At 40.7% G+C, this 26,369-nt stretch overlaps 1 protein-coding gene across 1 annotated transcript in view; it reads left to right on the top strand.

Moving 5' to 3' along the window:
* Nucleotides 1-5,244: 5,244 nt before the first annotated feature.
* Nucleotides 5,245-26,369, top strand: part of POLR3B (RNA polymerase III subunit B) — a 104,594-nt gene continuing 83,469 nt past the window's right edge. Inside the window, exons 1-9 of the mRNA XM_047066868.1 lie at nt 5,245-5,316; nt 8,085-8,117; nt 10,654-10,710; nt 10,902-10,966; nt 13,944-14,019; nt 16,887-16,987; nt 19,346-19,437; nt 20,824-20,941; nt 23,011-23,119. Of these exons, the coding sequence (XP_046922824.1) occupies nt 5,245-5,316; nt 8,085-8,117; nt 10,654-10,710; nt 10,902-10,966; nt 13,944-14,019; nt 16,887-16,987; nt 19,346-19,437; nt 20,824-20,941; nt 23,011-23,119 (723 nt within the window). The remainder of the gene's footprint in view (nt 5,317-8,084; nt 8,118-10,653; nt 10,711-10,901; nt 10,967-13,943; nt 14,020-16,886; nt 16,988-19,345; nt 19,438-20,823; nt 20,942-23,010; nt 23,120-26,369) is intronic.

Below are 26,369 nucleotides of genomic sequence, written 5' to 3' on the forward strand. Positions count from 1 at the left end.
TGATATGTTGGTAAGTGTTAGCAATCTCACCTCTGGTCCCTCCAGCTTTCTTAAATAAGCCCCATGAATCTTCTTTTCATGAAAATAAGTTTAAAACCATGTGCCTGTTCTGATCTTTTAATAGTAGTTCTCCAGAGCGCCATGTTGAGAGGATTTTGAAGCCAGATCCATGGTGAGCAGTAAAGAGTTCTGTGCCTGGTTGGCAAAGTATGCCATGGGTGTGGAGTGCGCCACCTTTGTGCAGCATATTTTTATTTCTAACTCAAACCCTTCTTGAGACTAAAGTTTAACCTGTTCCACCTCTGGGGATGTTAAGTTCCAAAATTTTCTACTCATGGCTTAGTAAAAGTAGCATGGGACTGAGAATCACAAGACTGGAGTTTGAATTCATTTCCTCTACTTAATAGCTCTATGAACTCAAGCCAGTTTTTTAAATCTCCTTGAGCCTCTGTTTCCTACCCTACCTCAAAAGAGATGTTGTGAGAATCAAATGAGATAATGTATTCAAAATCATCTGCAAACTCTGAAGCATAATGTAGTCAGAATACATTAAAGTAACTGTAATTTATTAGTCCTAAATCTCTTTCAAGCTTCAGGAGGTTTTAGTATTGTGAGATGTGATGGTCAGGTACTTAAGTACACAAGAGCAGAAATTGTCATACCTCATCAGAACCATGGTTCATTAAGCCCAAGATTGTCATTGGCAGAGAAACTCAAGGGTATGTAGAAGGCTGCAGTCATTGTCCTTAGTGTCAACTGCAAAGGAAAGTGACAAACCCAACATGTTATTTTACTTGGTAATCACTAATGACTTTATCCTCCATGATTTAATCTAACCTTTTAGAAAGTACGTTTGTTATTACTGACTTGTGTCTTCTTGTTCTCTATTTTTGGAGTGAAGCTTTATCTTGTTCATTTCTAAGTTTATGCGTCTTTCAGATTTCAAGGGAAGGAACTGAGGGATTTATTGCAAAGCTTTAAAAAGAAGAAAGAAAACACAGGAATCTGTCTCACCAGCTGCACTTGCAGGCTTAATGGAGGATCTGAATATAATTCTTTATTTTTTATTATTTACAGAGTGTGGGTGGGAAGAGAGAGAGAGAGAGAAAGAGGGAGAATCCCATGACCCCGAGATCATGACCTGAGCTGAAATCAAGAGTTGGACACTCCAATGACTGAACCACCCAGGTGCCCTTCATTCTTTTTTTCTTTCAAGTAAAATAATAATAGCCACTGAGCACTTACCATATGGCAAGGAATACCCTAAGCGCTTCATACACATGATCTCCTATAACTGCACAACATCCTGTAGGGCAGGCTTTATCTTTATTTCTATAGATGCAAATGAAGCTCAGATTAGCTACAGAAGTTGTCCAAGGTTACAGAGCTGGTGGGTGTCTTTAAACCCACCAAAGAGTCTAACCCTGGAATGTGTGCGCTAAAACCTTTTGCTATATTGGTTTCTCTAGGTCATCCGATCAAAAGTATTTCTCACTGTTGTGATGCTACCAAATGCTTCCTTGGTGTTTTACTTCACTACTTCTTTATGCGGCCGCCCTCCCTTTTGGTACCTCTTAATAACATCCCAGGAGAGAAGTGATTGGGTCTAATTGCCATTAGTCAGTACAGACACTCCTCTTCCCTACTCTCCTGCACTGGGTAGGGGCCACGTCAGCTCCCCTACATGGCTGTCTTTGGCAGGTTCCTGACCCAATCAGTTCTTACAGCATGGTTGGGTCCCATGACACAATGCAAGGCTGTTTCAGAGAAGGGCTTTGTGGGCATGTCAGGCAGCAAAAGGCTTCAGACCATCCACCCTTGCTCAAAACATAAGCTGTTTTTTCTGATTACAGTAGAGGTTTCGGCCCGTGTTCACCCTCACCTTGCTGTTTATGAAATGATAGGCTTCACAGAAGCCCTCTTTGCCCTTGCCTTTTCAGACTGAAGAGCCCATATTCTTTCTCCAACATTGCTCTAGCCTTTTCTAGTTCTATTGTGAATTTACTCAAGTTTGGAAACCAGGATCACACATGTTTTCTCCCAGTCTGGATGCATCAAGGTTTTGAAGACAGGATAATCCTTTTTTGTTTACAGTGTCTTCATGTTGAAGCCTCTCAGAATAAGGTCTTATTTCTTTAACATGGCATAAGGGCTAACAATGGCCCAGTCCCAATGGATCTTTCTAGTGTCACCTACAGACACTTCCTTATAGACAAGCCCTATGGAGATCACACTCAATTGCCAGAATGTGGTCCTATGTAAAGTCCTCAAGCCATTGGTCATGCTGTTTTTCTCTGCTTGAAATATCTTCTGCCACTCCATCCATCCAGGGTGCTATTATGATAGAGCAATTGAAAGCATGTCAGATAATTATGGATTTAAATTCTAGCTCTGCTTGGTGAATTTCTTAATCCCTGTGAACCTTAGTCTCTTCGCCTGTCAAGTGGAGATAATCATACTTACCTCCCTGCGGTTGATCATTAAATCAGAGAATGCACACGAAGTGGTTATTCCAATGCCTAGCAAAGAGTAAATGCTCAGTCAGTAAATGGAAGCCCAGCTTGGACACCTCTGCTTCCCCCTCTCTTTTGCTGTCCTTTAACCAATGCCCCTTTTTCCTTACCCACTTCTCCACCGCATCAGTCACCTTCTCATCTGGCTACCACAACACTATATACTTAATTGATGGTACAATATTCCAAGATGTCAGCCATTTTTCTTTCTGTGATTTCCCTTCCCCAAATGCCCAGCCTTCTATTCAAACCACGAATCTTTTTGTACTAATATCTCAGGAAAAGAATGTGACAGCAGAAAACAGAAGAGTCAGGAGACTGTTCCTGGCTTTTTGGTTTTTAAAATTCAGTTCCCTAGGGAATCAGAAGTCAACGGGTTGACCTGGGGGCAAGTGCTGATACCTGGTAGGGGTGAGAGAGGGGAGGCAGGGGTAATAAGGGAAGGATTGCAAGGATTGTAGCAGCTGTGGCCTAAGCGCCCCAAGTGCGGACTCTGGGTTCACTGCTACCTGATTCATCTCTTTTCAAGAGAAACAAACAAATCAAGGTTTTTTTTTTTTTTAATGTGAAATACAATATCAAGTTTATTATCACTCACTACATTATTTTCTTTCAAATAATTTATTCAACAAAAATTTATTCAGGGGCAAACAGTGAGTTAGAACCTGGGAGTGCAAAGACAGACAAGATGGTTTCTGTTCCAGGAGCTCCTGATGTAAAGAATTAGATGCATAAACACAGGATATGGTATCAAGTGATATGTCTTATGTTAAAGAGTGATTTCCAAAGTGTGATCACAGGGCCAGCAGCAGCAGCAGCAGCATCACCTGGGAACTTACTGTAAATGCAAATTTGCAGGCCCTGGCCCAAACCCGTCTAATATGCAAGCTGAGGTTGTTTTAACAAGCTCTCCAGGTGATTCAGATGCATGCTAAAATTGGAAAATCACTTTGAGAATGAAAAGCCAAGAGGACTTTGGAGCAGTAAGCCAACACATCTGAGCCAACCTTGAGATCTCTGCCATCTAAAAATCACTTCACAGTCCCTTCCAGCCTAGATTCTAAATAGGTTGCTCTCTGGTAATTCACAAGGATGATACAAAAGTATATGTGTCCTTTTAAGCGAACGCATAAGATCTTCAAGAATGGGGTTTTTAATTAACCTTTAAAATTTTTCTTTCCCTTCTCCTACTTTCAGATTTCAGCACAATACTTTGGAGATACAGGCACTGAAATTTACTTGAAGCAGCTAATTTGGAAATTAACCTCGTGAAAGAGTTATACAGTCACGATGAGAAAATGGCATTTGTGTATTTACAAATTTTCATAATTTACTGTGGCAAAATATACAGAAAAGTTAACCATTTTTTAAAAAGTTTTATTTATTTATTTTGGAGACAGAAGGTGAGAGTGAGCAAACTAGTGGGGTAGGAGCAGAGAGAGAATCCCAAACAGGCTGCCAGCTGCCAGCACAGAGCCCGATGTGGGGCTTGAATTCAGGAACCACAAAATCATGACTTGAGCCAAAATCAAGACAGATGCTTAACCTACTGTGCCACCCAGGTGCATTAGAACCATTTTTAAGGGTGCAGTTCAGTGTCCTTAAGTACACTCATTATGTTGTACAACCATCACCACTGCTCCATTCCATAATTTTTGCATCTTCCCAAACTGAAACTGTGCACCAATTATACAATTGTTGATATCTTTTGCCTTGTTCTCTTCCAATGGGAGTTTTTTCTATTGATCTGAGTTCATTCTAAAGTATGGCTATCAATTCTTTGTCTTCTTCCAACTCATGTTTTTAAAGGGCTCTATTCATGGTGAATTTTAAAAATATGTTCAGAAAATTCTGCATTTTCATGGAATAATAAAACTGTGGTTACAATTATATTATCAAATCTATGAATATTTTCCTTTAGGATTTCTGTGTTGCTGTCCTTGAAGGCTTTCACAACCTCAATCTTATGAATACACTTAATCCATAGAGGATTTACTTAGATGTTTTTTTCTAAATGGTTAATCAGCTATTCCGACATCATTTATTGGATAACTTGTCTTTGCCTACTGATTTAAAATGTCATATTTTCATACTAAATTTTTCTGCATCCTGATCTTTTCTCTAGTCCTTCGAGAATATAACACAGCCTTAATTACCGTCCTGTTATGCTCTACTCTCCAGGGAGTTAAATCCTCCTCACTTTATGTCATTTTGATGGTTGTATAATACCCCATCACACACACATAATTTTTTTAACCAACCTCTTAATACTAAGCATTTGTTAAATTTCCTATTTTCCAATACCATACAACCTGTAGTTTTCGATTGGATTAAACAAAAATCTCTGCAGCCGTGGCTCAAGTTGTGCAAATTACCCGTTTACCCCTTTCTCTGAACTGTTTAAACAATTAGAACGAATACGCTTTACTGGTCTGAATTATGGGATAATTGGCACCGAATCCGTCCCCTGGTCAACATTATCCGACAGAGACTTCCAAGTGACACCAGGGGGCGCAGTTTCCCAGCTCCGCCTCAGCCACATCCGGGTTCCACCGCAGGTTCGGGCCGGGAGCAGGCGGAACGTTCCTATCACGCCACCAATTAACCTGCGCGGCGGGGACCATTTAGGCCTTCGCGCACCGCTCTTACCGGGCGCTGCGGTTTGCTTGGGGCAGCCGAAAGCGGGCGTGGCGGCTCTGCTGGCTTCTCCCTTCGTCGTGAGCAGCACAGCATGGACGTGCTTGCGGAAGAGTTTGGGAACCTGACGCCGGAGCAACTGGCTGCGCCCATCTCCACTGTAGAGGTGAGGGCTGGGCACGCGGAGAGCGGAAGGGGCCGGGAGCGTCCGCAGGAGGCGTTGCCCGAAGAGCTCGCGTGGCGGAGGCGGGGGGGGGGGGGGGGGGGCTGTGGCGGTGGCGGCGGCGGCGGCTTCTGCGCATGCTCAGCGCGAAGGAGAGGGTCTCTTCCGGAGCGGGCCGCAAAGTGCACGTGGAGGGGCAGAGCTCGGAGGAGCGGGACAGCCACCCGTGCTCGCGGCCTTCGGCTGGGGTGGGGGCCCTTCAGGGTTCGTGTGTGTCAGGGAAGGATTGGCCCTCGCTCCCACCTAGTGGGACGTAGTGCACGCTCCCGGGTTAGAGGAGACACCGAGGTCCAGGGAGCTTAGGCCACCTTCGTGGGGTCCCACATTTGCCGGTGGTGGTGAAAGCAAATCGCCTGAATCCTAGGCTAGTAATCCTTTTAACTTGGAATTCAAGTTTGGGCTTTAGGAGTATTTTAAACGCCCTGGAAATTTACTCACAACACTTTGAAAAAAGAAATTGTGTATTTTGGGGAATAGCCCCGTACCTTTCGTGAGATAATCAGAAGTTAGGGATAACTGCCCTACAGTGAGCTGTCTAGAGAAGTTCAGCTGTGGACGTAGTCTTATTTTCTGGAAAACCACATGTAAACCCTCTGGGCCTCAGAGGCTTTACCGTCATGGAATGGGGGAAATGGAGAAATCGTGAAGGGAAAGCTTTCAGGTAGAGGAACGGGACACTTGAATATCGGTAGGTGACATAGTAGGTCAGACCGCCTGATGTTTTCGAGGAACTACGGTAGTATTAGGGTGAAGAAAAGTGGAGGAAGAGAGATGAAAAATAGGTCGGCGAGGGTCCTGATTATGAAAGGTTTTGATTTTTCATAGACCTCCGAAGGAGCTATGAAATGCTATTGAAGGGATTAAGCCGGAGAGTGACATGATCGGTGAATCTGTTGGATTGTAATCTTTTCTTTATATTTATTTGACAGATTAATGAGGTTATGATTAGTCTATCAGATTCAATACATGAGTGCCTACAACACACTGATGATCATCAGGCAATACTGGATTTTTAACTCTTTAAGAGTTAATAGTAAGAGCCAGCATTTACTGACCACTTGCTATGTGGCAGGTTCTGTTTAAGCCTAATATGCATTGTGTTATTGATTTTCTGAAATACGCACTATTTTCACCCCGTTTTGCCAATGAAAGGCTTTGGAGGCCCAGAGAGGTTACATCATTAATCCAGTGTCAGAAAGCTGTTAAGCAGCTGATCTGGATTTTGGACTCTGCCAGTCTGATTTTAGTCTTCATCCTTAAGATGAAAAGACTGCCTTTTCAAAGACCTGAAGGAATAAGCTTAGAGGATTTGTAAATCTTGCCTGACTTCGCACAGCTGTGAAGGGACCAGAACCACAGTTCCAGGATTCTGATTCAGGAATAAAAATTCCTCTTCCTGTCCCCCTATGTCCAATCCACCATCACATCTTTAGGCTCCTGGCTAGTAAACCCATTCAAGTCTGAAGCTTCATTTCTGCTATTGTCCAATCTGGAACCACTGTCCTGTCCTACTTCCTAGGCTGCCAACTTGTCTCACTCCAACCTGTTCTCTGCTCTGTAGCCAGAGCCATTAGTTTAAATCATCATATTGCTTCCTTGGTTAAAATTCTTCAATCTCTGCCCTGTGCTCTTAGGGCAAAATCTAACGTCTTGACCATGTTTATAAGGCTGTCCTCAGTCGGGTCACTATTTACTTCTCCAGCCTCTTTTCCCACCACTTTCTCCATCCTGCCCTGAGATCTTTCTGCTCTACTTTGGATTTTTTCTGATTCCTCATTATAGGTTTACATACAACAAAATGTACAGATACCAAGTGTTCAGTTACATTTGTTTTGACAGTTATGTATACCCAAATAACTACCACTCAGTACAAGATCTAGAACATTTCCATCACCCTAGAAAGTTCCTTTGTGAACCCTTTTGAGTTTATAATCCAAGCACCTTTACTTATTTGTTTATTTATTTAAGACAGAGAAAAGGAGAAGGGGGAGGGGAGAGAATGAATGAATCCCAAGCAGGCTCCATGCCCAACGCAGGACTTGATCCCAAGACCCTGGGATCGTGACCTGGGCCGAAATCAAGAGTAGGATGCCCAACTGACTGAATCACCCAGGCACCCCTCCTCCAAGTGTACTTTTTGATTTCTGTCATCATAGATTAGTTTTGCCTGACTCCCTTCTTTTTGTTAGTAGACTAACTTTTTTTAGAGTAGTTTTAGGGCCGCAGCAAAATTGAGAGGAAGATACAGATCTATATACTCCACAAATCCCCTGCCCCCACATCTCCTCTTTCTTGAAGAATGTTTTTTACTTTCTCCAGATTGTTTGCTTCCCTCCCTGAGCACTCCCTGCCACCCCTTTTTGCTGGACCTGTCTTTTGCTCAGGAGGTGTCCTGAGAATAAAATAAAGTATGAAGAATGCTTGGATCATCAAGAGATTAAAGTATATTCTGTTTAAGAAATCTGTGGTGTATGTGTGTGTGTGTGTGTGTGTATACATACATATACATATGTATGTATATATATGTATTTGTATGTGCATACATATATATGATTTCCATAAAAGTGGTTAAAATTTTAAAATTGTTCTTTTCATTTTGATTTATTTTCTTTTTCTGTGATAAAGTAAGTCATTTTGGGTATATTAAAATAACTTGTAAAAATATTGTGATTGCAGCCACAGAGTTCTGATATTCTTGTTTTGCTTCACAGGAAAAATGGAGGCTGCTTCCAGCATTTTTAAAGGTAATTGTGTAATATTTAATACTAGTGGTTATTTTTCAGATGAAAAAGGGCAAATTCACCTTTTTTCAAAGATTAAATGTTTATCATCAACTAATAATTTTTGACTTTGCACAACTATGTGATTTGCTATATTTTGGAAATACAAGGAATTAGACCATGACTTAACCTATGTCTAAGGTGCTAGTTGGATGAGTGGTAATCTAATTTTAGAGAAAGGCTGTAGTATATGCAGTAGCACAGTGGTGTTGGCAAAAGTGGTGATGCTCCAGGTGGTCAGAGAAGGTCTCCCAAAGGAGGTGAGACATAAACCCCATCTCAGGAGGACAGGATTTAAGCAAGCAAAAAAGGTATAATACCGAGAGCATGCCTTGATAAAAGTGCTCAAGTGGAGCCTCCACGGCATCTGTAGGGACCAATGACCAGTCTGTTTGGCTGGAACGGATGAGTGGATAGTCACAGAGACTGCTGAATATAAGGTAGTCTAGGATCTAATTCAATTTTCAAGAGCTTATGCTAAGAAGTAAGGGGTACCACAATGATAGATCATTTGACACCCACTAGGATGGCAGTGATCAAAAAGAAAGGTAACAAGTGTTGATGAGGATGTGGGGAACTTGGAAGTTTCCTGGTGGGAATGTAAAATGTTGCAACTGCTTTGGACAACAGCCTGGCAGGTCCTCAAATGGCTAAACAGAGTTACCATGTGATCCAGCAATTTTCTTTATTTACTCAAGAGAAATGAAAACACATCTTCACACAAAAACTTGTACACAAATGTTCATAGTGGCCAAAAAATGGACACAACTCAAATGACCATCAACTGATGGATGGATAAATAATATGGTTTATCCATACGGTGGACTATTATTTGGCCGTAAGAAATCAAGTGCTGGTTTACTACAGCGTGGATGGGTGTTGAAAGCATGTTAAATGAAAGAATGGAGACTTGAAAAATGAGTAGAGTCTTATTTGACTTAGTTCTATGCGGGGGAAGCTGTCAGGGTCGGAATTCTGACCAGGTTTGAAAGCCATGTTAAGGACTTTGGCTTTTCTTCTAACAGCAATAGGAAGCTATCTGAGAGGTTTTAAGAAGAGTGACCAAGAATGAAATAAAGTTTTAATAAGGTCAAGGGAAACCTTTTTTTAGTTATAACTTTTTTTTTTTTTTTAAAGAAACTATAAGCAGAGGAGAAAGGGTGATGTTTATCATTCAAAAAAAGGGGACACAATTGGTGGCACAAGGTCCAAGAAGAGATAGAGGGTTCCATACAGACATAAGACTGGTTATTTCATTCATTCATTCATTCATTCATCCATTTATTCAAAGTTGGGATTCTCCTTTACTCACACCACCTTGACATTTATTTGTCCAAGAATAAAGGTATGATGATTTTAGTATATAACTGGAGACAGGAACACAAAGCTTATGAGGCTGCCAGTGCTGTTGGTCAACAGAATCAAGGCTCTGTTCTTGGGCTGGGATGGCAACTGTGAAGAGGGACAAACATACTTAGTTTTGTACAAGTACCGGATTGGGTGTGTTTGACTTAATAGCATTGCTTTACGAAGATAAAAATTACCTTTTGAGTTTTAGTTGATGAGTCTGTAAGGTGGCCTTAATTTTTTTATAGTGGTGGTGTAATATCCAGAACGAGGGAGGCAGTGGCCCCATGGTGTGCTGGTCATACTGTTGAGAACATTGTCCATGAGTTCAGGGTGCCCGTGTTAGGAGGAACACTAACCAACTGGAGCATGCCCAGGAGCAGGCCATCTGCTGCCGAAGGGTCTGGAAAGCGTGCATGTGAGACATAGTTGAATAGTTCCTGTTTGGCCTGGACATGACATCATGAAGGAGAGATAAAGTAAATAAACAGACTGTCGAGAGCAGGCCTTTCTCTCCAGAAGGACAGTTAAGTCCAAGGGCTGGAAACTGGAGGAAGGCAGACCTCAGATCAACATAAGGTTGAATTTCTTCCCCCAATAATTAGGACTGCTTCTGAATGGGATGGTTTCTTTGTAAACCAGTGAGATCCCAAAAAGGAAGTGTAATTAAAGCAAAGGCTCTATGATTATGTGTTAGGAATGTTCTAGCAGTGCTGAACTCAATTGTGCTTGAAGATTAATATTAAAAAAAGAGAATACATACGGTCCTTTTAAATTCTAACATTTTGGAGTCTTTGTTATTGTTTCAGTGTTTTCAGTAGCAGGAGATGTAGTATCTCTGCAAATTCAAAGTATGCAGAGAAAATCTTGCCTTATTTGTTAGCTTATGGAGAGTCGTTAGGTATATTCAGATATTCCTATCTTGAATTCCAAGTGTCGGGCTGATTCTCAAGGAGGAAAATTTGAGGGGTATTAGTAGGATGGGGGAGAGATGGAATGAGGACACATACATGTTAAGTTCTAAGTGAAATTCATGGATTTTTTTTTTTCTGTCTTTGGTTTTGAGAAAAATCTGAAGAACATCTGTGGTTAGAGTCGGTAACATAGGGTGTTAATTTGTCACTAACCTACTTTATATTTTTTGTCTGTTTAGGTGAAAGGCCTCGTGAAACAGCATATAGATTCATTCAACTATTTCATTAATGTGGAGGTAAGCAGCAGGGCCTAGAAGTAGAGAGAGGGGCACCTGGTTGGCTCAGTTGGTGGAACATGCGACTTCTGATCTCAGGGTCATGAGTTGGAGCCCCATGTTGGATGTGGAGCCTACTTAAAAAAAAAAAAAGTAGAGAGGAGAATTGATTTAAGCTAGAGACATTCCTAATGGTGTTCTTTTCCCTACAGATAAAGAAGATAATGAAAGCCAATGAAAAGGTTACAAGTGATGCTGACCCCATGTGGTACTTGAAGTAAGGAATCAACTACTCTTGATTTGCTGCTTTGATTACGTCTAACATTTTTTAAAGTGAATGTGGTTGTTACCAAAACTCTATGAAAATAACTCTCCTTATCTGTTTAATAAGGAGGTAATTATCAAGTGCTCAGTTTTGAATCAGTAAACTAATTATAACAAGTAGAGTTATGGTTGAGAAGTACTGAAATTATTAAGGTTTAAACATTTTTTAGAACAATATTGAACGGCAAGAAAAATTACTGAAGTAATACAGAGTTCCATATTATCCTGCGCGCAACCTATGCTGATATTAACATCATACAGAATCATACCATAATTAGCAAACCCAGGAAATTAGCACTGATAATAATACTGTCAACTAATCTGCATGTCTTATTTCCAGTTTTCCCGCTCAAGTCTTTTTTTCAGGCCCAGGATTCCGTCCAGGGCTCTGCGTGATGATTAGTTTTCAGGTCTCTCCTTAGTCTCCCCAAGCCTGTGACTGTTCCTCACACTTCCTTGGTCTCTTATCACCTTGTCACTTTTGAAGAATTTTGATCCATCGTTTTGTAGGAAGCTCTTCAGTCTGAGTTTGTATGATGTTTGCTCATGATTCGATTGGGTTGTGCATTTTTGGCACAGAAGTAACGTTTTGTGCCATTCTCACTGCATCATATCAGGGTACAGGTGTCAGTATATCTTACTATTGGTGGTTTTAACTTTTCACTTGATTAAGATGGTATATGCAGGTTCATCCACTATAAAGTCACTATTTTTCTTTTTGTAATAAGTGCCTTAGGGGGAGATCCTTTGATTGATACTATGCAAATACTTACTAACTTTAGCCTGCAAGGACAGGTCTTACAAGTTACTGCTGTGTATTTGCCTGTTGGTGAGGCTTTCTTGCTATCGTTCCTTATCCAGTAATACTGGAATTCTGTTGTAAGGAAGAGCTTTTTCTTCCCTTTATTTATCTCTTTAACTTTATTTATATTAATATGAACTCTTGTATGTTTTAATCTATGGATCGTAATCCAGCAGTATCATTTTATTGCTTAACTTGTCCCAGCTTTGCCCAAGGGAGAGGCTTCAGGTTGATTTCCATGTCCTTTTGGCACACTGCTGCTCATTTTCAAGCACTCCTTTACTTTATGGCACCATGAGATGTGGTTGATCTGGTATTTTCCATCTTAGCCTGGAATCCACTATTTTCCCAAGGAGCCCTAGTCTCTTTTTTTGGACAATAGTGTTTAAAAACCAAGATAGGGATACTAAAGCCTTGGTAGGCAGAGTAAGGAAATAAATGTGTATATACTAACCTCTGCATCCACACATCAATATTTCTATGTCTTACTCATTTTTACATGTATTTTTAAAATCCCACTGTACGAACACCTCTTGTTTCAGTCCACCTCTGAAGGACTCATTCTAATTAACCTCTTTCCTTATTTGTAACTTCTATGTCTAAAATGAGAAACCTGGCTCTCATTGACCACTCTATTTTTACTTATTTATTCAATCCTAGAATATACGTAGTTTCAGAATAGCTAACTCATATCTCTGTGAGAATAAAATTTAATTAGAGTACAATATCCGTGTATTGCTTTTTTGTCTTTATCTTTACAATATCCAAGCAACATGCTGTTTCCAAAGCTACTTAGATTTGTCATTTCCTTTCTCACCTTCTCAGGGCAGTTACTTATGCATTTGTAAGGCAGGAAGGTTTGTTTTCCATTTTGGGTCCCCTTCTGCATCCTGGTAGGTTTTAATTACGCATTTAACTTTTGGAGTATGTGAAACATGGTTGTAAGAGTGAGAGCTATATAAAAAAGTATTTTCGGGGAATTGTCACTCCCTTCCCAGTTCTTTCCACACTGTTGCCAGACTCCCAGTAGGTAACCAATCTCCTTAGTTTCTGTTTTCTTCCTGTGTTTCTTTTGCCATAATGAGCATATACAGATGGTCCCTGACTTACAGTGCTTCAACGTAAGAATTTTTCAACTTAACAATGGTGTGAAAGCTATACACATTCATAGAAGTTGTACTTTGAATTTTGAATTTTGATCTTTTCCCAGGTTAGCAACATGCAGTAGAATCCCGTCTTGTGATGCTGGGCGGCGACAGCCACAGCTCCCCAGTCGGCCCTGCAGTCACCAGGGTCAACAACGATACAGTTACGATCCTTCTGTTTTTCACTTTCTGTACATACTCAATGAATTCCATGAGATATTTAACATTGTATTTTAAAACAGGCTCTGTGTTCTATGATTTTGCCCAAATGTAAGCTAATGTAATTTTTCTGAGCACGTTTAAGATAGGCTAAGCTAAGCTATGATGGTTGGTAGGTTATGTATATTAAATGAATTTTCAGCTTAACAAACTTTTCAACTTATGTTGGGTTTATTGGGCTGTAGCCAGACTGTAGGTCAAGGAAGAGCTGTATCTTTTTTCCTCTTATAACCTCTTCTTTCTTATATGAATAATAACTCTTTTCATTAATAATCATCTTTAGGGAGCTATCTTTCCAGTATTTTTTAAAAAGAGATTTATAGCAATTTCTTTAAAAATACTCTGATAGTTGGGGCGCCTGGGTGGCGCAGTCGGTTAAGCGTCCGACTTCAGCCAGGTCACGATCTCGCGGTCTGTGAGTTCGAGCCCCGTGTCGGGCTCTGGGCTGATGGCTCAGAGCCTGGAGCCTGTTTCCGATTCTGTGTCTCCCTCTCTCTCTGCCCCTCCCCCGTTCATGCTCTGTCTCTCTCTGTCCCAAAAATAAATAAACATTGAAAAAAAAAAAAATACTCTGATAGTATTTTCCTTCCTTTGTAGAAATGTACGTACTATGACTTCAAGATCTCCCAATTATAATTTTTAATTTGTCGTTCTTAGCAAGATAAGTATTTGTCAAAGTGTAATCTTTGCATTTGGGAGGAAAATAGCTTGTTTATATGTTCGTTGAAAAGCTGTAACTGGTAATGGAATAATTTGCTTTTCAGATATCTTAATATCTATGTCGGGCTCCCTGATGTTGAAGAAAGCTTCAATGTAACTAGACCGGTATCCCCGCATGAGGTAATTATCTACCTTACCATGATTGAATTTGTTTGCCTTAACTCAGAGTCTGTGCCCTTAATAATATGTTCTTGAAATGACTTTAAAATAGGGGAAAATATCTCTTATGAGACAAAGCTAACCAAAATAAATTAGCACTTGTATAATACTATATTAGGAAACAATTCTGCAGTGTTTAGTTTTTCATTTAATCCTAGTTAATCTGTGCTGTCATATAGGTATGTCTCCTGTTCGTGTCCTGTTCTGAGCTTTTGGACAGCCTTCCCCCTGCCCGCACTTGTTTCCTGCCCCAGCCAGCCACTTGTGCCTGGTACCATGTGCTGTCCATCTGCACAGGTGACTGAGCACATGTTTTGAGGGTCAGCAAGCATTGTGTTAGGCAGAGGAGACCAGGACAGGGGCTCACAGACCATTAGAAGAGATAGGTGGGTAGGAAGAAAATTTAATTACCAGGATTTTAGCAGAGCTACAGACAAAGGTTGTGGAACAGGTCTGTTGGCTTTTAACACATTCTACATTCTTCTTGAAATTCTTCCACTTGGTGTCCATAATTGGGAATTGATTCAGGAAAGAAAATGATTTTTGTAGATTTATCTAGTTTGTGTCGATGTAGAACTAAAATGTAAAGCAATTAGGGAAAGTAGCAGAGTAATCTTCATTAAACAAGTAAGTTAGAAAGTTAGGGTTGTTGTCTGAGCATTGTTAAACAGGAAGTACGATCAAGTAACCAGATATTTCACACAGGTAAATTTTGTTACTTAATCACTGAGTTTCGAGTGTCAGTTGAACATTCGTCTTGTGCCTCAGCATTGAGAGATATACAAAAGATATGAGACCCTCTCCTTCCTCAAGGAGCACATACACTTGTGAAGAGCGTAAACTAACAAAATACTTGAAACAGACACCAGGGCTTGCACACTTGACTGCCTGGAAGGGTAAGATAGGTACAGTAAGTGAAGTTGTGTTGAGGTTTGGAATGTTGGAAAATGTGTGCACCAGTATGGCTTTCCCCGCTTCCCCATTCCTTCTCCATTTGCTGGAGTTTTCTAATTATTTTAGAACTAGGCAGCCAATTAGCAAATTCCACGTCCTTTTCTGAACTACATCACTGAGCCTGAGAAGAGAGAAGGCAAAGTAGTTTGAAGTAGTTTGAGAAGCCTGAGGCTGCAGTTGTCATAATTTTTCTTCCTGATGTTGGAGAAAACATACGGGCATTATTGCAGTAAGAGAGAAAGGGCATGAAGATTCTCAGAGGGATTTTGATCCTTGGAGAGATGGGGAGAGTCAGAGAGCAGGTGGGTGGCCAGCCAGGGCACCCACAGCAGGAGTGGGGGGGGGGGGGCGCTGCTGCAGAGCCCCCAGCACAGCCCAGTCCTGTGATAACAGAGAGGCTGAGGGTGGCAGAGGGAGCTCACGGGAGTAGTTTGGGGCCTGTGGAGAGGGTCCCTGTGTTTACCACATCTGTTGAATTTCATTTCCATTTGAAGGAGAGGAGTTTGTTAAAACACACACATGTTTACCTATCATGGGTGTTACATTAGATTTTTAATAAAAATGAGATTCTGTCTGTAAGGTAACCTGTTCCAGGAACTATTCTAAAAATATGTATTTATACCCTTGGGAATTAAAATGATTCTCATTCCCTTTGTATGTAGGAGGAGACCAAGGTGCAGAACTGAAGTGGTACAGCCAGTGTTTGGGCATAGACGGCAGGGTGCACACTCTGAGCCTCTAGGCCACACCGCCTTTGGAGTGGCCTGAAGGAGACAGCTCAATCTAATTAAATATAAAATACTCATCAGTAATAAGGGTATCTAATATTTTTGGATCTCAGGCATTGGGAAAGAAAGGCAGAAAAAGTTTAAACCTAACTGTCTTTGGTTCACTTGAAGCCAGAGAGAGGATTCAGTACCATGAATTGTATGGTTGACGTTCAGAGAGATTCTCTTTTTGAGAGTACAAGCCACCTGATCACCATCAGTAAAACAGGGAAGTCGTTGAAGATTTGGTGGAGTGTGCCGTGTCTGACTATGTGGTCACGGCTCAGAGAAGGGCTGAAGATTTGGTGGGGTGTGCCATGTCAGGGCATTTAGTGAGTCATCACCTTGTCAAACTAAGGCACACACCAGTAATCTCCAGAGTTCCCCAAATGATTCAGAAATTGTAATATGATGTGATGAACGATTTGTGCTATAAGATACCACTTGTTAAGGAATTTTGTGAACAGGGGTGCCTGGGTGGCTCAGTTGGTTGGGTGTCCGACTTTGGCTCAGGTCATGATCTCACCGTCCGTGGGTGTGAGCCCTGCATTGGGCTCTGTGCTGACAGCTCAGAGCCTGGAACATGCTTCAGATTCTGTGTCTCCCTCTCTCTCTGCCCCTCCCCCGCTCAAGCTCTGTCTCTCTCTCTCAAAAATAAATACTAAAAAAAATTTAAAAACAAAAGAATTTTATGATACAGTTAGTTTCTGTATGTGTATACTTTAGGTATCATACTGGTTGTTAACCACATTGGTAACTACATTGATTAATTTCCATGGACCCAGTTGTCAAGGAACAGTCTAACTGCTTCAAAGATGGGGAGCAGACTGATGATGGCATCAGATAGTGAGAAGAAAGTCAGTACCAGATTTATTGTTCCATTTTTGGGCTGTTAGGGCAGAGATGCTGTGGGGATGTCTAGATCAGTGGCCAACATCGTTCCTCATGGAGAAGGTAGGCTCTTCACTCCCAGTGCCCTTAAGGCAACACATGGAACAGACCCAGTTCAGCATAGGCCATACTGCTACCAGAGACGGAGTTCTTGGAAGCTTCAGGACTCTTTGATTTCCAGGGAGAAAGAGCACTGACTGTCTGATTCTCTTTCAGTGCCGTCTGCGGGACATGACGTACTCTGCCCCCATCACGGTGGATATTGAATATACCCGAGGCAGCCAAAGAATCATCCGTAATGCCTTACCCATTGGCAGGTGAGAAATGACATCTGAGTTAGAGCCACACTGCCTGCATTCTAGCCCTGTGGGGTGACCTTGAGCAAGTACTACAGTTCCCTTTGCCCCATTTCCTCATGTGAAAAATGCGGGAAATGGTGTCTGCTCCATGAGAGTCTTTTCTGGGGATCCAGTGAGTCAGCCCAAGCAGAGCACTCGAGCAGTGTCCAGTGCAATGCTGTGGTTGTTGTTGTTTTTAATTGTGAGGTCTTTTCCGTAAAGCTAAGGAAAATGCTTTCATTTCCTTCTGAAATCCAGGCTGTTAGGGAACCATTAGATAAGATAGCATTTCAGTGAACCAGGCTGTTAGGGAACCATTAGATAAGATAGCATTTCCCTATAACTAGGGAAATATACGGACTCATCTGTAGAAATGGGCAAAACCCACAATATTGGGAATTTGATAATGGTGTCGGACTTTAAACTTCATGCAAACCCTTCCTGGCCAAGTGTTTTTTTCACCCTTCAGAAGTGCTGAAGCCATGATAAATATCCACAGGTTCAGTGAATATGCACCATTTGTTGGTCACTTGTGATACACTCTGCTGGGTAGTCCAGTAAATAGAACATACTTAGATACAACTCCTATTGGCTGTCTTCATTCCCAGCTGCCCAGGAAGGCAGGCTTGAATAGCTGTGGTACCATTTGGTATGTGCTGTGGTAGGTCCAGAGTAATGGAGACACACAGGTTTAACAAATCCTTTCCCCATAGTGCCCTAAAGGAAGGGGCTCTTTGTGTTGCTTCTGTCCTCACTCTTCAGTTAGGGAAATAAGTTGGGATATTAGAATATTAATCTTTGTTTTAGCAGGACTGTTTATCAGCGTTAAAACCTTTCCTCTTTCTCATATACAGACCATAGTGTGTCCAGTTAAATCTTGGATCATTAATAAATTATTACCCAGATTGAATATGGTGAAGGGAAGACTAGAGAGACAGGAGCAAAGCATAACTAGTACAATTTAGGATTTAAATCACAGTTAAGAGGAGGCAAGGAAGGGCATGCATGTAACTAGTGTTTGGTGGACACCTGCCATATGCTGGACTCCGGGGTAGAAGATAGCATTTTTTGCATTCCTTAAAGTGACCTTTGTGAATTAGAGTGCTCATATGTTCCACGCACTGTCTGCATTACAGACATTACCTTGTGTAAGTGTTGTGTGGGGTTTGTTTGAGCTAAAAAGATTTCCATTTAATCCAAGTACATCAAATAGCACATGAGAACATTTGCCACAAAGCAGCCCCCCATCCCTCCTCCCCCAGTCTCATTCCCAACCTCGTGACCATTTCTCTTATTCTGGTGGTCATCCCAGCCAGATCTTTAAACGCTGTGTTTATACCTTTATTTCTTGGTACGTCAACTTTAGACACTATTTATTACAAATTCTGAATTTCTCTGTTTTAGCCTGAAAATATCCTTAAGTGGACCTCTTTCTGAATGGTGACTTCACAGAACGCACAAATTAGCTTGATGGGGACTTTCGACACTTTGCACATGCCCCTCCGCTGTCCTCTGTAAATTGCAGGTGTGCAGCTATCTGTCCAGTCATCTTCCCTTGTTGGCAAGCGGCCTTTTCTTCTCTCTGGCTTTTAAATCTTTGTCTTTGATGATTGTATCTTGACTGCTGTGTGTTTTGATGTGGCTTTCCTTTTATGTATTCTGAGTAGATAGGATTGTGTGAGTTTATGGCTTTCATACATTTTTGAAAGTCCATAGCCACTATGCTCTCTTTGAATAGGACATCTTGCCCATTGTGTGTGTTTTCTCCATCTAGAATCTGATTAGATGCCTGTGAGACCTCTTCACTCTGTCCTTCCCTCTTATGCTCTGTGATACATTTCTTCCCTCTGTCTTTCTGAAATATGTTCACAATAATTTCTTCAGCTCTCTTTTAATTCAGTAATTCTGTCTGCAGCAGTGGCAGATCTATTATTCAGCCTATTCATAGATTTTTGAATTAATATTTTTCATGTAGAAGTCGTGTTTAGTTCTTTCTTAAGATTGCCTGGTAAGCCCTGATAGTCTCTCGTTTCTTACTTTGATTCATTGTGGTATTTCTGCGTAACAAATGAGGGTCCCTTTGTTGACCATGAGTGAAGAGTTGCTGCCGTTTCTGAAGACCAAAGTCTGTCTGCAAAGTTTAAGGAAAACCAACATTGGAGATTTTGTTATCTGAACTAGAAGAGCAATTATCTGAGGAAATACTTCATTTCACTTGGCTCTTGTTGTAACTACCCCTCCTCTGCCTTTTCTAAAATGTGAAAGACGAAAGCAGACCCGTTGGTGACATTTTGCCAGCGACAGTCTTTATGTGATATTTTCTTTTACTTTCAACAGAATGCCCATAATGCTGCGTAGTTCAAACTGTGTTCTTACAGGGAAGACGCCAGCAGAATTTGCCAAACTGAATGAATGTCCTTTAGATCCAGGTATGTGTGATTCCTTGGATTGGCTCCTGCTCTCCCACCCTTTTTTGGGCTTGCTTTTGCTGTTGGCTTTAACATTTTTTCTCAAAAACAATACCCACCTGAACTTGGACAAAACTGTGTTCACAGAACGTCTGGAAATTTGGCCCCAACTTTATTCTAAGGTCAACATTTCTAAAAGGAGTACTGTTTCCTCTTTGATTGCAGGTTTGAAACTTTAACACTCCAACATGTGTTTTATTGTTACGGTTTGTCAGACTTTTGTCTCTGCCCCATGGTTTCTTTTGGTATGCGTAGAAATTCAAGAATAATCTTATGAAGTTACTTGTTTAGCTAGGTGGAAAAAAATTCACTTCAGCCTATTTTATTTATTTATTTTTTTTTAATTTTTTTTTTCAACGTTTATTTATTTTTGGGACAGAGAGAGACAGAGCATGAACAGGGGAGGGGCAGAGAGAGAGGGAGACACAGAATCAGAAACAGGCTCCAGGCTCTGAGCCATCAGCCCAGAGCCTGACGCGGGGCTCGAACTCATGGACCGCGAGATCGTGACCTGGCTGAAGTCGGACGCTTAACCGACTGCGCCACCCAGGCGCCCCCACTTCAGCCTATTTTAAATGCAATAAAGGGGCAAAAACCAAAAGTCTTTTGTTAAAATTTAAAAAAATTATACGTTTGTACTCATTTCTAGGCAGTTTATTTTGTAAAGTTTCAAGCTTAGCACTTAACAGAAAAATATTTAATTCCTTAATTCACGTTGATTTAATTTGTAGTTGCTTTACTCTATTCCTTTAAAGTTACACTGGTGTAGAATCACAGAAGATTTTGAAAGAGGTTAACAAAGAACATGACTTTCCTAGACTATAACAAAATGGTGCATAAGTCAATATATTGCTTTTTTTGTTTATATTATGAAATGAAAATGAAGTCCACTTTATTTTCTGAATTTTATGCAGAAAAAGCTATGATAATGTTTTATGGGTTTTATTGAGTATAGAAATTTTAGGAAACATAATCTTGGTCTACTGTTGTCACTGATTTGTTAGAAAAGTTAGAGCAATTTTGAATTTATATTGAAGATTGTTGCTTATTTCTGTGCTTAAGAAATCTGAACACTATTTAACACATTTTTTTCATTCACCTCTTGTGTCTGTCAGATGCTGATAATATGTATGCCAGTAAGATCTGTTCACTGTCTTCAAGTTTATTTTCTTGTAGCGCATTTTTATAAAATCATTTGCTGATTTGGTCATTAGTTCATAAAACGGTATCAGCAAACCCTTTCTAATTGAGTGTTGGTCAGTGCCATGGAGCAGAAGGTCACAGCCGTTACTAAATCACACTGTCAGAAGAACAGGTGGTGAAACTTTTCTTGTTTCCTTTTGGCAGGTGGCTACTTCATCGTTAAAGGAGTAGAAAAAGTGATTCTAATCCAAGAGCAGCTATCTAAGAACAGGATCATTGTGGAGGCTGACAGGAAAGGGGCTGTTGGTGCTTCAGTTACCAGGTACGGAAAGCAGGGATGGTATTAACAGAATTATCAGTATTTCTTAACATCAGATGATTGTCTTTCAGGACAGAGGTAGCCGGTTATGTCTGGTAACAGGCAGCAAAATACTTATCTAACTGTTCAGTTTATTGTGTGAGGCTGTAAGCATGGAACATTGATTTAAAATTTTTAGCAATGAAAAGTGTGTAAGACCTTGGTCGAAAGGCCACTAGTTATTTTATTCAGGTTGAATTTTGTTGCATTAAAGGAAACTTTGAAAAAAGAAATATAAAACCACTCTTCAGTTTTCCATGTTGTTTTTACTCTTTGATCATTCTACATGTGTATTCCTACATGGAATACAATCAGAGATTACTTTATATTTAATATTTTTTGGATTCTGTCATGGACTTAACATCTTATTGTTAGTGTTCTTAACCAGCCTCTTTCACAGCATACTCCTTTTCCTATAGCAGCATCTCTTGTGTCCTGTAATTTCTTTTCACTAATTTATTATCATTGGTAACTTGAAATTTGCAAATTAATGAGTTTTGGGAATAAAAAATATCGTAGCATAGTTATGATGTCCGTATACAATAGTTTGTCTTCTGATGACCTGTAATGAATTGCTTAACTCAGACTTTGTGCCCCTTTCTGATGGAGAGGCAGCTAACAATAGTGGCCGTTTATTGAGCAGTCGGTAGGAGCCAGGCAGAGTAACAGTGCTCTACATTATTTGTCCCCTCAGCCCTCCAAGATAAGTGAGCTTATCTCCATTTTACTGCTGAGTAACAGGCCTTGGGCTCAGGGTCCTACTGATCAGAAGAGGTAGCCAGCATTTGAGCCCAGATCTAATAATTCTGCAACCCACGTCTTCCTGTTTTACTACTTTTTGGAACCAGGGATTTGGGATTTGAATCCCAAAGTTGTTCAGTAGCTATGAGGCACTTGGGTGGGCAGTTACACATCTTCTCTAAGCCTTTGTTTCCTCATATGTGATTTGGAGACACTACTTCAAAGTACGTAGGACATGAGAGCCATTGTAAGTGGGGTGGGTATGTAGCATCACATGTATGTAGCAGGTGATCAGTAGGAGTTACTATTGTGATTGATTAAGCTTGGAGCTGTTATTGGGTTTTTTTAATGTTTATTTTTGAGAGAGAGAGAGTGCAAGCTGGGAGAGGCAGAGGGAGAGGGAGACACAGAAGCTGAAGCAGGCTCTAGGCTCCAAGCTGTCAGCACAGAGCCCGGTGTGGGGCTCAAGCCTGCGAACTGCAAGATCATGATCTAAGCTGAAGTCGGATGCTTAATGTCGACTGAGCCACCCAGATGTCCCTGGTTTGGGTTTTTAAAGAAAATTTTTTAATTGTTTTTAAGTTTATTTTCTTTGAGAGAGAGAGCGCATGCACGCATGTGAGTGAGTGAAGGACAAAAAGGGAGGGAGGGAGGGAGGAAGAGAGCGAGAATCCCAACAAGCCTTGTATTGTCAGCACAGAACCTAGCACAGGGCTCAAACCCATGAACCATGAGATCATGACCTGAGCCAAAACCAAGAGTCGGATGCTTAACCGACTGAGCCACCCAGGTGTGCCAGAAATGTTTTTAGATCCATTAGTAATTTTGTAGTTAATAGAGATACCAATAAAAAGGGATTTCTTAGTTTCTTTTGGCTTCAATGTATAATAAGAGTGTAGATATATTTTACTGAATTGTTGATTTAAACACTCCTAGTACATAGGGGCTCATTTTGAGGTTTATCTTTGGAAATGTATAAAATTGCTCATGAATATACCCCACACTGAATCAAAGCAATTCAGGTGGAATCAAAGTGAAGTAAATCAGAATGAATTGGTGAGTGTCACTCGTTGACCCACAAAACTTTCACCATAATCTCAAAGCTAAAGAAACATCGTAGTAGATTTTAAATATTCGTGGAAGTGGCGAGTTGTGCATTGTTAAAAGGTATCTGTTAGGAAGGACCTTACAGATGGTTATTGATTGGTGAACCTTATTGATCATTGCTGTTGCATGTGACTAGCTTGAAACCAGGCAGGGACACAGTTTAACCAACTTTTGTTTCCCTGTAGCTCTACCCATGAGAAAAAAAGCAGAACCAATATGGCTGTAAAGCAAGGTCGATTTTATTTGCGGCACAATACTTTGTCAGAGGATATTCCCATTGTAATCATATTTAAGGTAAGGCTGCAGGTACCTACTGGAAATTGTTTTCATACATTTCATACGTTTGTTTTCATACATAATTAGAAATTTGGAGGATAAAGAGTTCTAGGAATAGAAAGATTTGTGGCATAGATAAATTGTCAGGTATGTAATGTATTTTAAATTGAAAGCTAAGATCAGGATTCAGATATTAAAAAATACTATTTTTTAGTAGCTACACAATTAAAAATTTTAAGGGTATAAAGTGAGAAGTAAACCTTCCACCCACCCATACCTAACCACCTAGTTGTTCTACCCGGGAACACCACTGTTACTGGTTTCTTGTGCATCTTTCTAAAGACAGTCTATGCCTGTACTAGCACATGAGTACATGGTAGAGTTTTGTTCTGTTTTTTACTTGCATACATTGCACACCATTTTTCATTTAGCTTGTTTTCTTTTTTGTAACTTCTGTCTTGGAGATTGTGTTATTAGTTGGTACAGAGCTACCACATTCTGTTTGACAAACTATTCTATTATGGCTGTACCACAGTTTAATCATCCCTCCTTCGGTGGATACACCCATCTCTTGCTGTTATAGAAATGCTGTAGTATCACGTTATACAGGGGCAGGGGTATCTGTAGGCTGAATTCCTAGCAGTAGACTTTTCTAGGTCAAAGAGTTTAAGTTTTTTTTGTTTTTTGTTTTTAGTGTTTATTTTTGAGAGAGAAAGAATGTGCATGTGGGAAAGGCAGAGAGAGAGGGAAAGGGAACAGAGGATCTGAAGCGGGCTCCACTTCTCACTGACAGCAAAGAGTTGGATGGTGGGGCTGGAACCCACAAACCGTGAGATCACAACCTGAACCGAAGTCAGACATTTAACCAACTGAGCCACCCAGGCGCCCCCCAAGTTTGTTTTTTTGTGGACTCGGGAGTCTGGTGTGTTTCTACATAAATATGAATTTTAAAATTGATTTTTTTCAGCTTGTTTATGAACTGGTGACATAGAATCCAAAAGATATTTTCACACAGAAATTATGTTTAAATGGTATATACTTGTGACCGCACAGCAGCCCGTTTAACCTGCTCTGGGACCTAAATGTTCCCCACATTTTATGAACACTTGTAGTATTAGTCACCAAGCGAAATTTAAAAATACCATCATGTGATACAGTTGACCCTCAGCATTTGTGAATTTTGCACTTGTCAGTTATACGTGCTGAAATTTATTTGTGACCCTGAAATCATCACTGGTGGTGGTTTTACAGTTATTCACAGACATGCACCGGCTCAGAGCAGTGACAAATTTGAGTCCCCAAGCTCTATGTTCCCAGCTGAGGTCGAAGAAGGTGACATTCTGCCTTCTTGTTTCCACTCTCAAGCTGTAAACAGGAGCCCTTACCATGGTCTCTTTAGTGCCATGTTTTTTCACATTTTTGTGTTTTTGGGGGAGGGGGGATTTTGCTGTTTAAAGTGGCCCCCAAGCCAGGGGCTGAAGTGATGTCTATCTTTTCAAAGCACAAGAAGGCCATGATGTGCCTTATGGAGAAAACACATGTGTCAGATAAGCTGCGTTCAGGCGTGAGTTAAGTGCTGTTGGCTGTGAGTTCAGTGCTAATGAGTCAACAACATACATTGAATAAGGTGTCCTTAAGGAGAAAGCCATGTCAAACAAGGTTCTGTATTGATGGGTGGAGGAAAACCTAACCAGAGGCCCGCAGGACACAAGTGCATTTCCCATTGGTGCAGTGCTTCAGTGTTCTCTCGTTCAGGGTTTGCAGTGCCTCCGGAGAGCACAGCAGCCGACGAGACCCGTGCCCAACTGTGTATGGGCCAGAAGTGAATCCTGACTAGGGCTGATTGAAATGAAGCGTTCAGTTTGAGTCAGTACTGAAGAGATCTTGAGAGTGGGGACGTGGGGTGATTTTAGGGGTTGATAACACTTGTTTCTCATTTAGAGTTAACTCACTTTGGAGTTAAATGTTCCTGCTCAGCAGTTGTTAACGATATCTGAAACCTTTTGGGGGCTGCAAGGGGAGAAAATAGAGAGCTTCTGAGATGGAGGTAACTAAGCTGGTTAAAAAGGAAAAAAGCATTTGGGTATACACCTCAGAGGAGTAAGAGAGAAGGACTTGAACTTGTCTTGTTGGACTTGTGACCCGGCCAGGGCCCAGGAGGCGGGGAGACGGGCCCCTTCCTGTCAGGCTCTAGTTGGTCTCTGGGAGGGATGCCCCGGGCTGTTCCTGGGTATTGATCAGCTGGGTTCTCTAACTCAGGAAATAACTGCATTCTGAATGCAATTACATGGAGAGGACTGTAGGAGATTTTTTTAATGTTTAGTGCAACTTAATGTGCTTATAAGTTCTCTGAGATGCTGGAATTTATTTTCCTTTTAGGACAGTGATGATTGACGATGATGATCACAGTAGCGGTACCGTTATATTGGGGGGGGGGCAAAGAGAAGTCTTAAATGTGCTTTTCATTATATTTCTTCAAGGTTTATATTTTTAAAGCATGGAAGTAATTTTGGCATTTCTCGTAAGGATCCCCTAGTACCCTGCAGTGTCTTGTGTCCATAGCGGTGGTTAGTGGGTAAAGAGAATTTCATCTGACTGTGTAGAATTACATCTCCAGCAGAGGGCAGTGTGTTCCTATGCATCAAAGGACTCTCATGGATGTTTTAGAGGCTTAAAGATGCATAGGACTGCCTTCCTTAGACCAGAAATTACAAATTAATTCTAATGCTCATAGTCTTCTATCATTCACATGGAAAATACATCACTAGACACATGGACACATTAAAATCAGAAAACCTTTATTAAATGCTTTTTTGGCTAGGTAACAAAATTTTGATAAGACCGTTTCTTTCAAATTTGTTTATTATGTTGCAAATGTGTATGTGTATTTAGAGCCAACTTAAATCCTTTTTAAAATGGGCCTATAAGTTAGCAATATGCATTTTTAGGTAATGTGTAGTTGAGATTATACAACAGTTCTTGAATTGTACAAATTTAGAAAGCCACTGAGAAGCAGAATTCCATTTTCAGCTACACTTTTTTTCAGACCCTTTTTCCTTTGCTTTTGTAATATATACATGGGTTTTATTTTATTTCTTCTGCTTCACTTACCAGTGAATTGTGAATAGCTTTCTGTATCTGTAAATACAGAGCTACATCATTATTTCTGGTAGGCATTGTACAGAAGTGTGGGTGGTATAATCTATTTAACCAGTTTCTTGTAGGACAACATTCAGGTGCCATTTTTTCCAAGTTTTCCATCTTATGC

This window comes from Lynx rufus, unplaced genomic scaffold (genome assembly GCF_022079265.1).
Source record: "Lynx rufus isolate CCGP_SWC_20201006 ecotype Redwood Valley unplaced genomic scaffold, mLynRuf1.p SCAF_7, whole genome shotgun sequence".
Classification (NCBI taxonomy): Eukaryota; Metazoa; Chordata; class Mammalia; order Carnivora; family Felidae; genus Lynx; species Lynx rufus.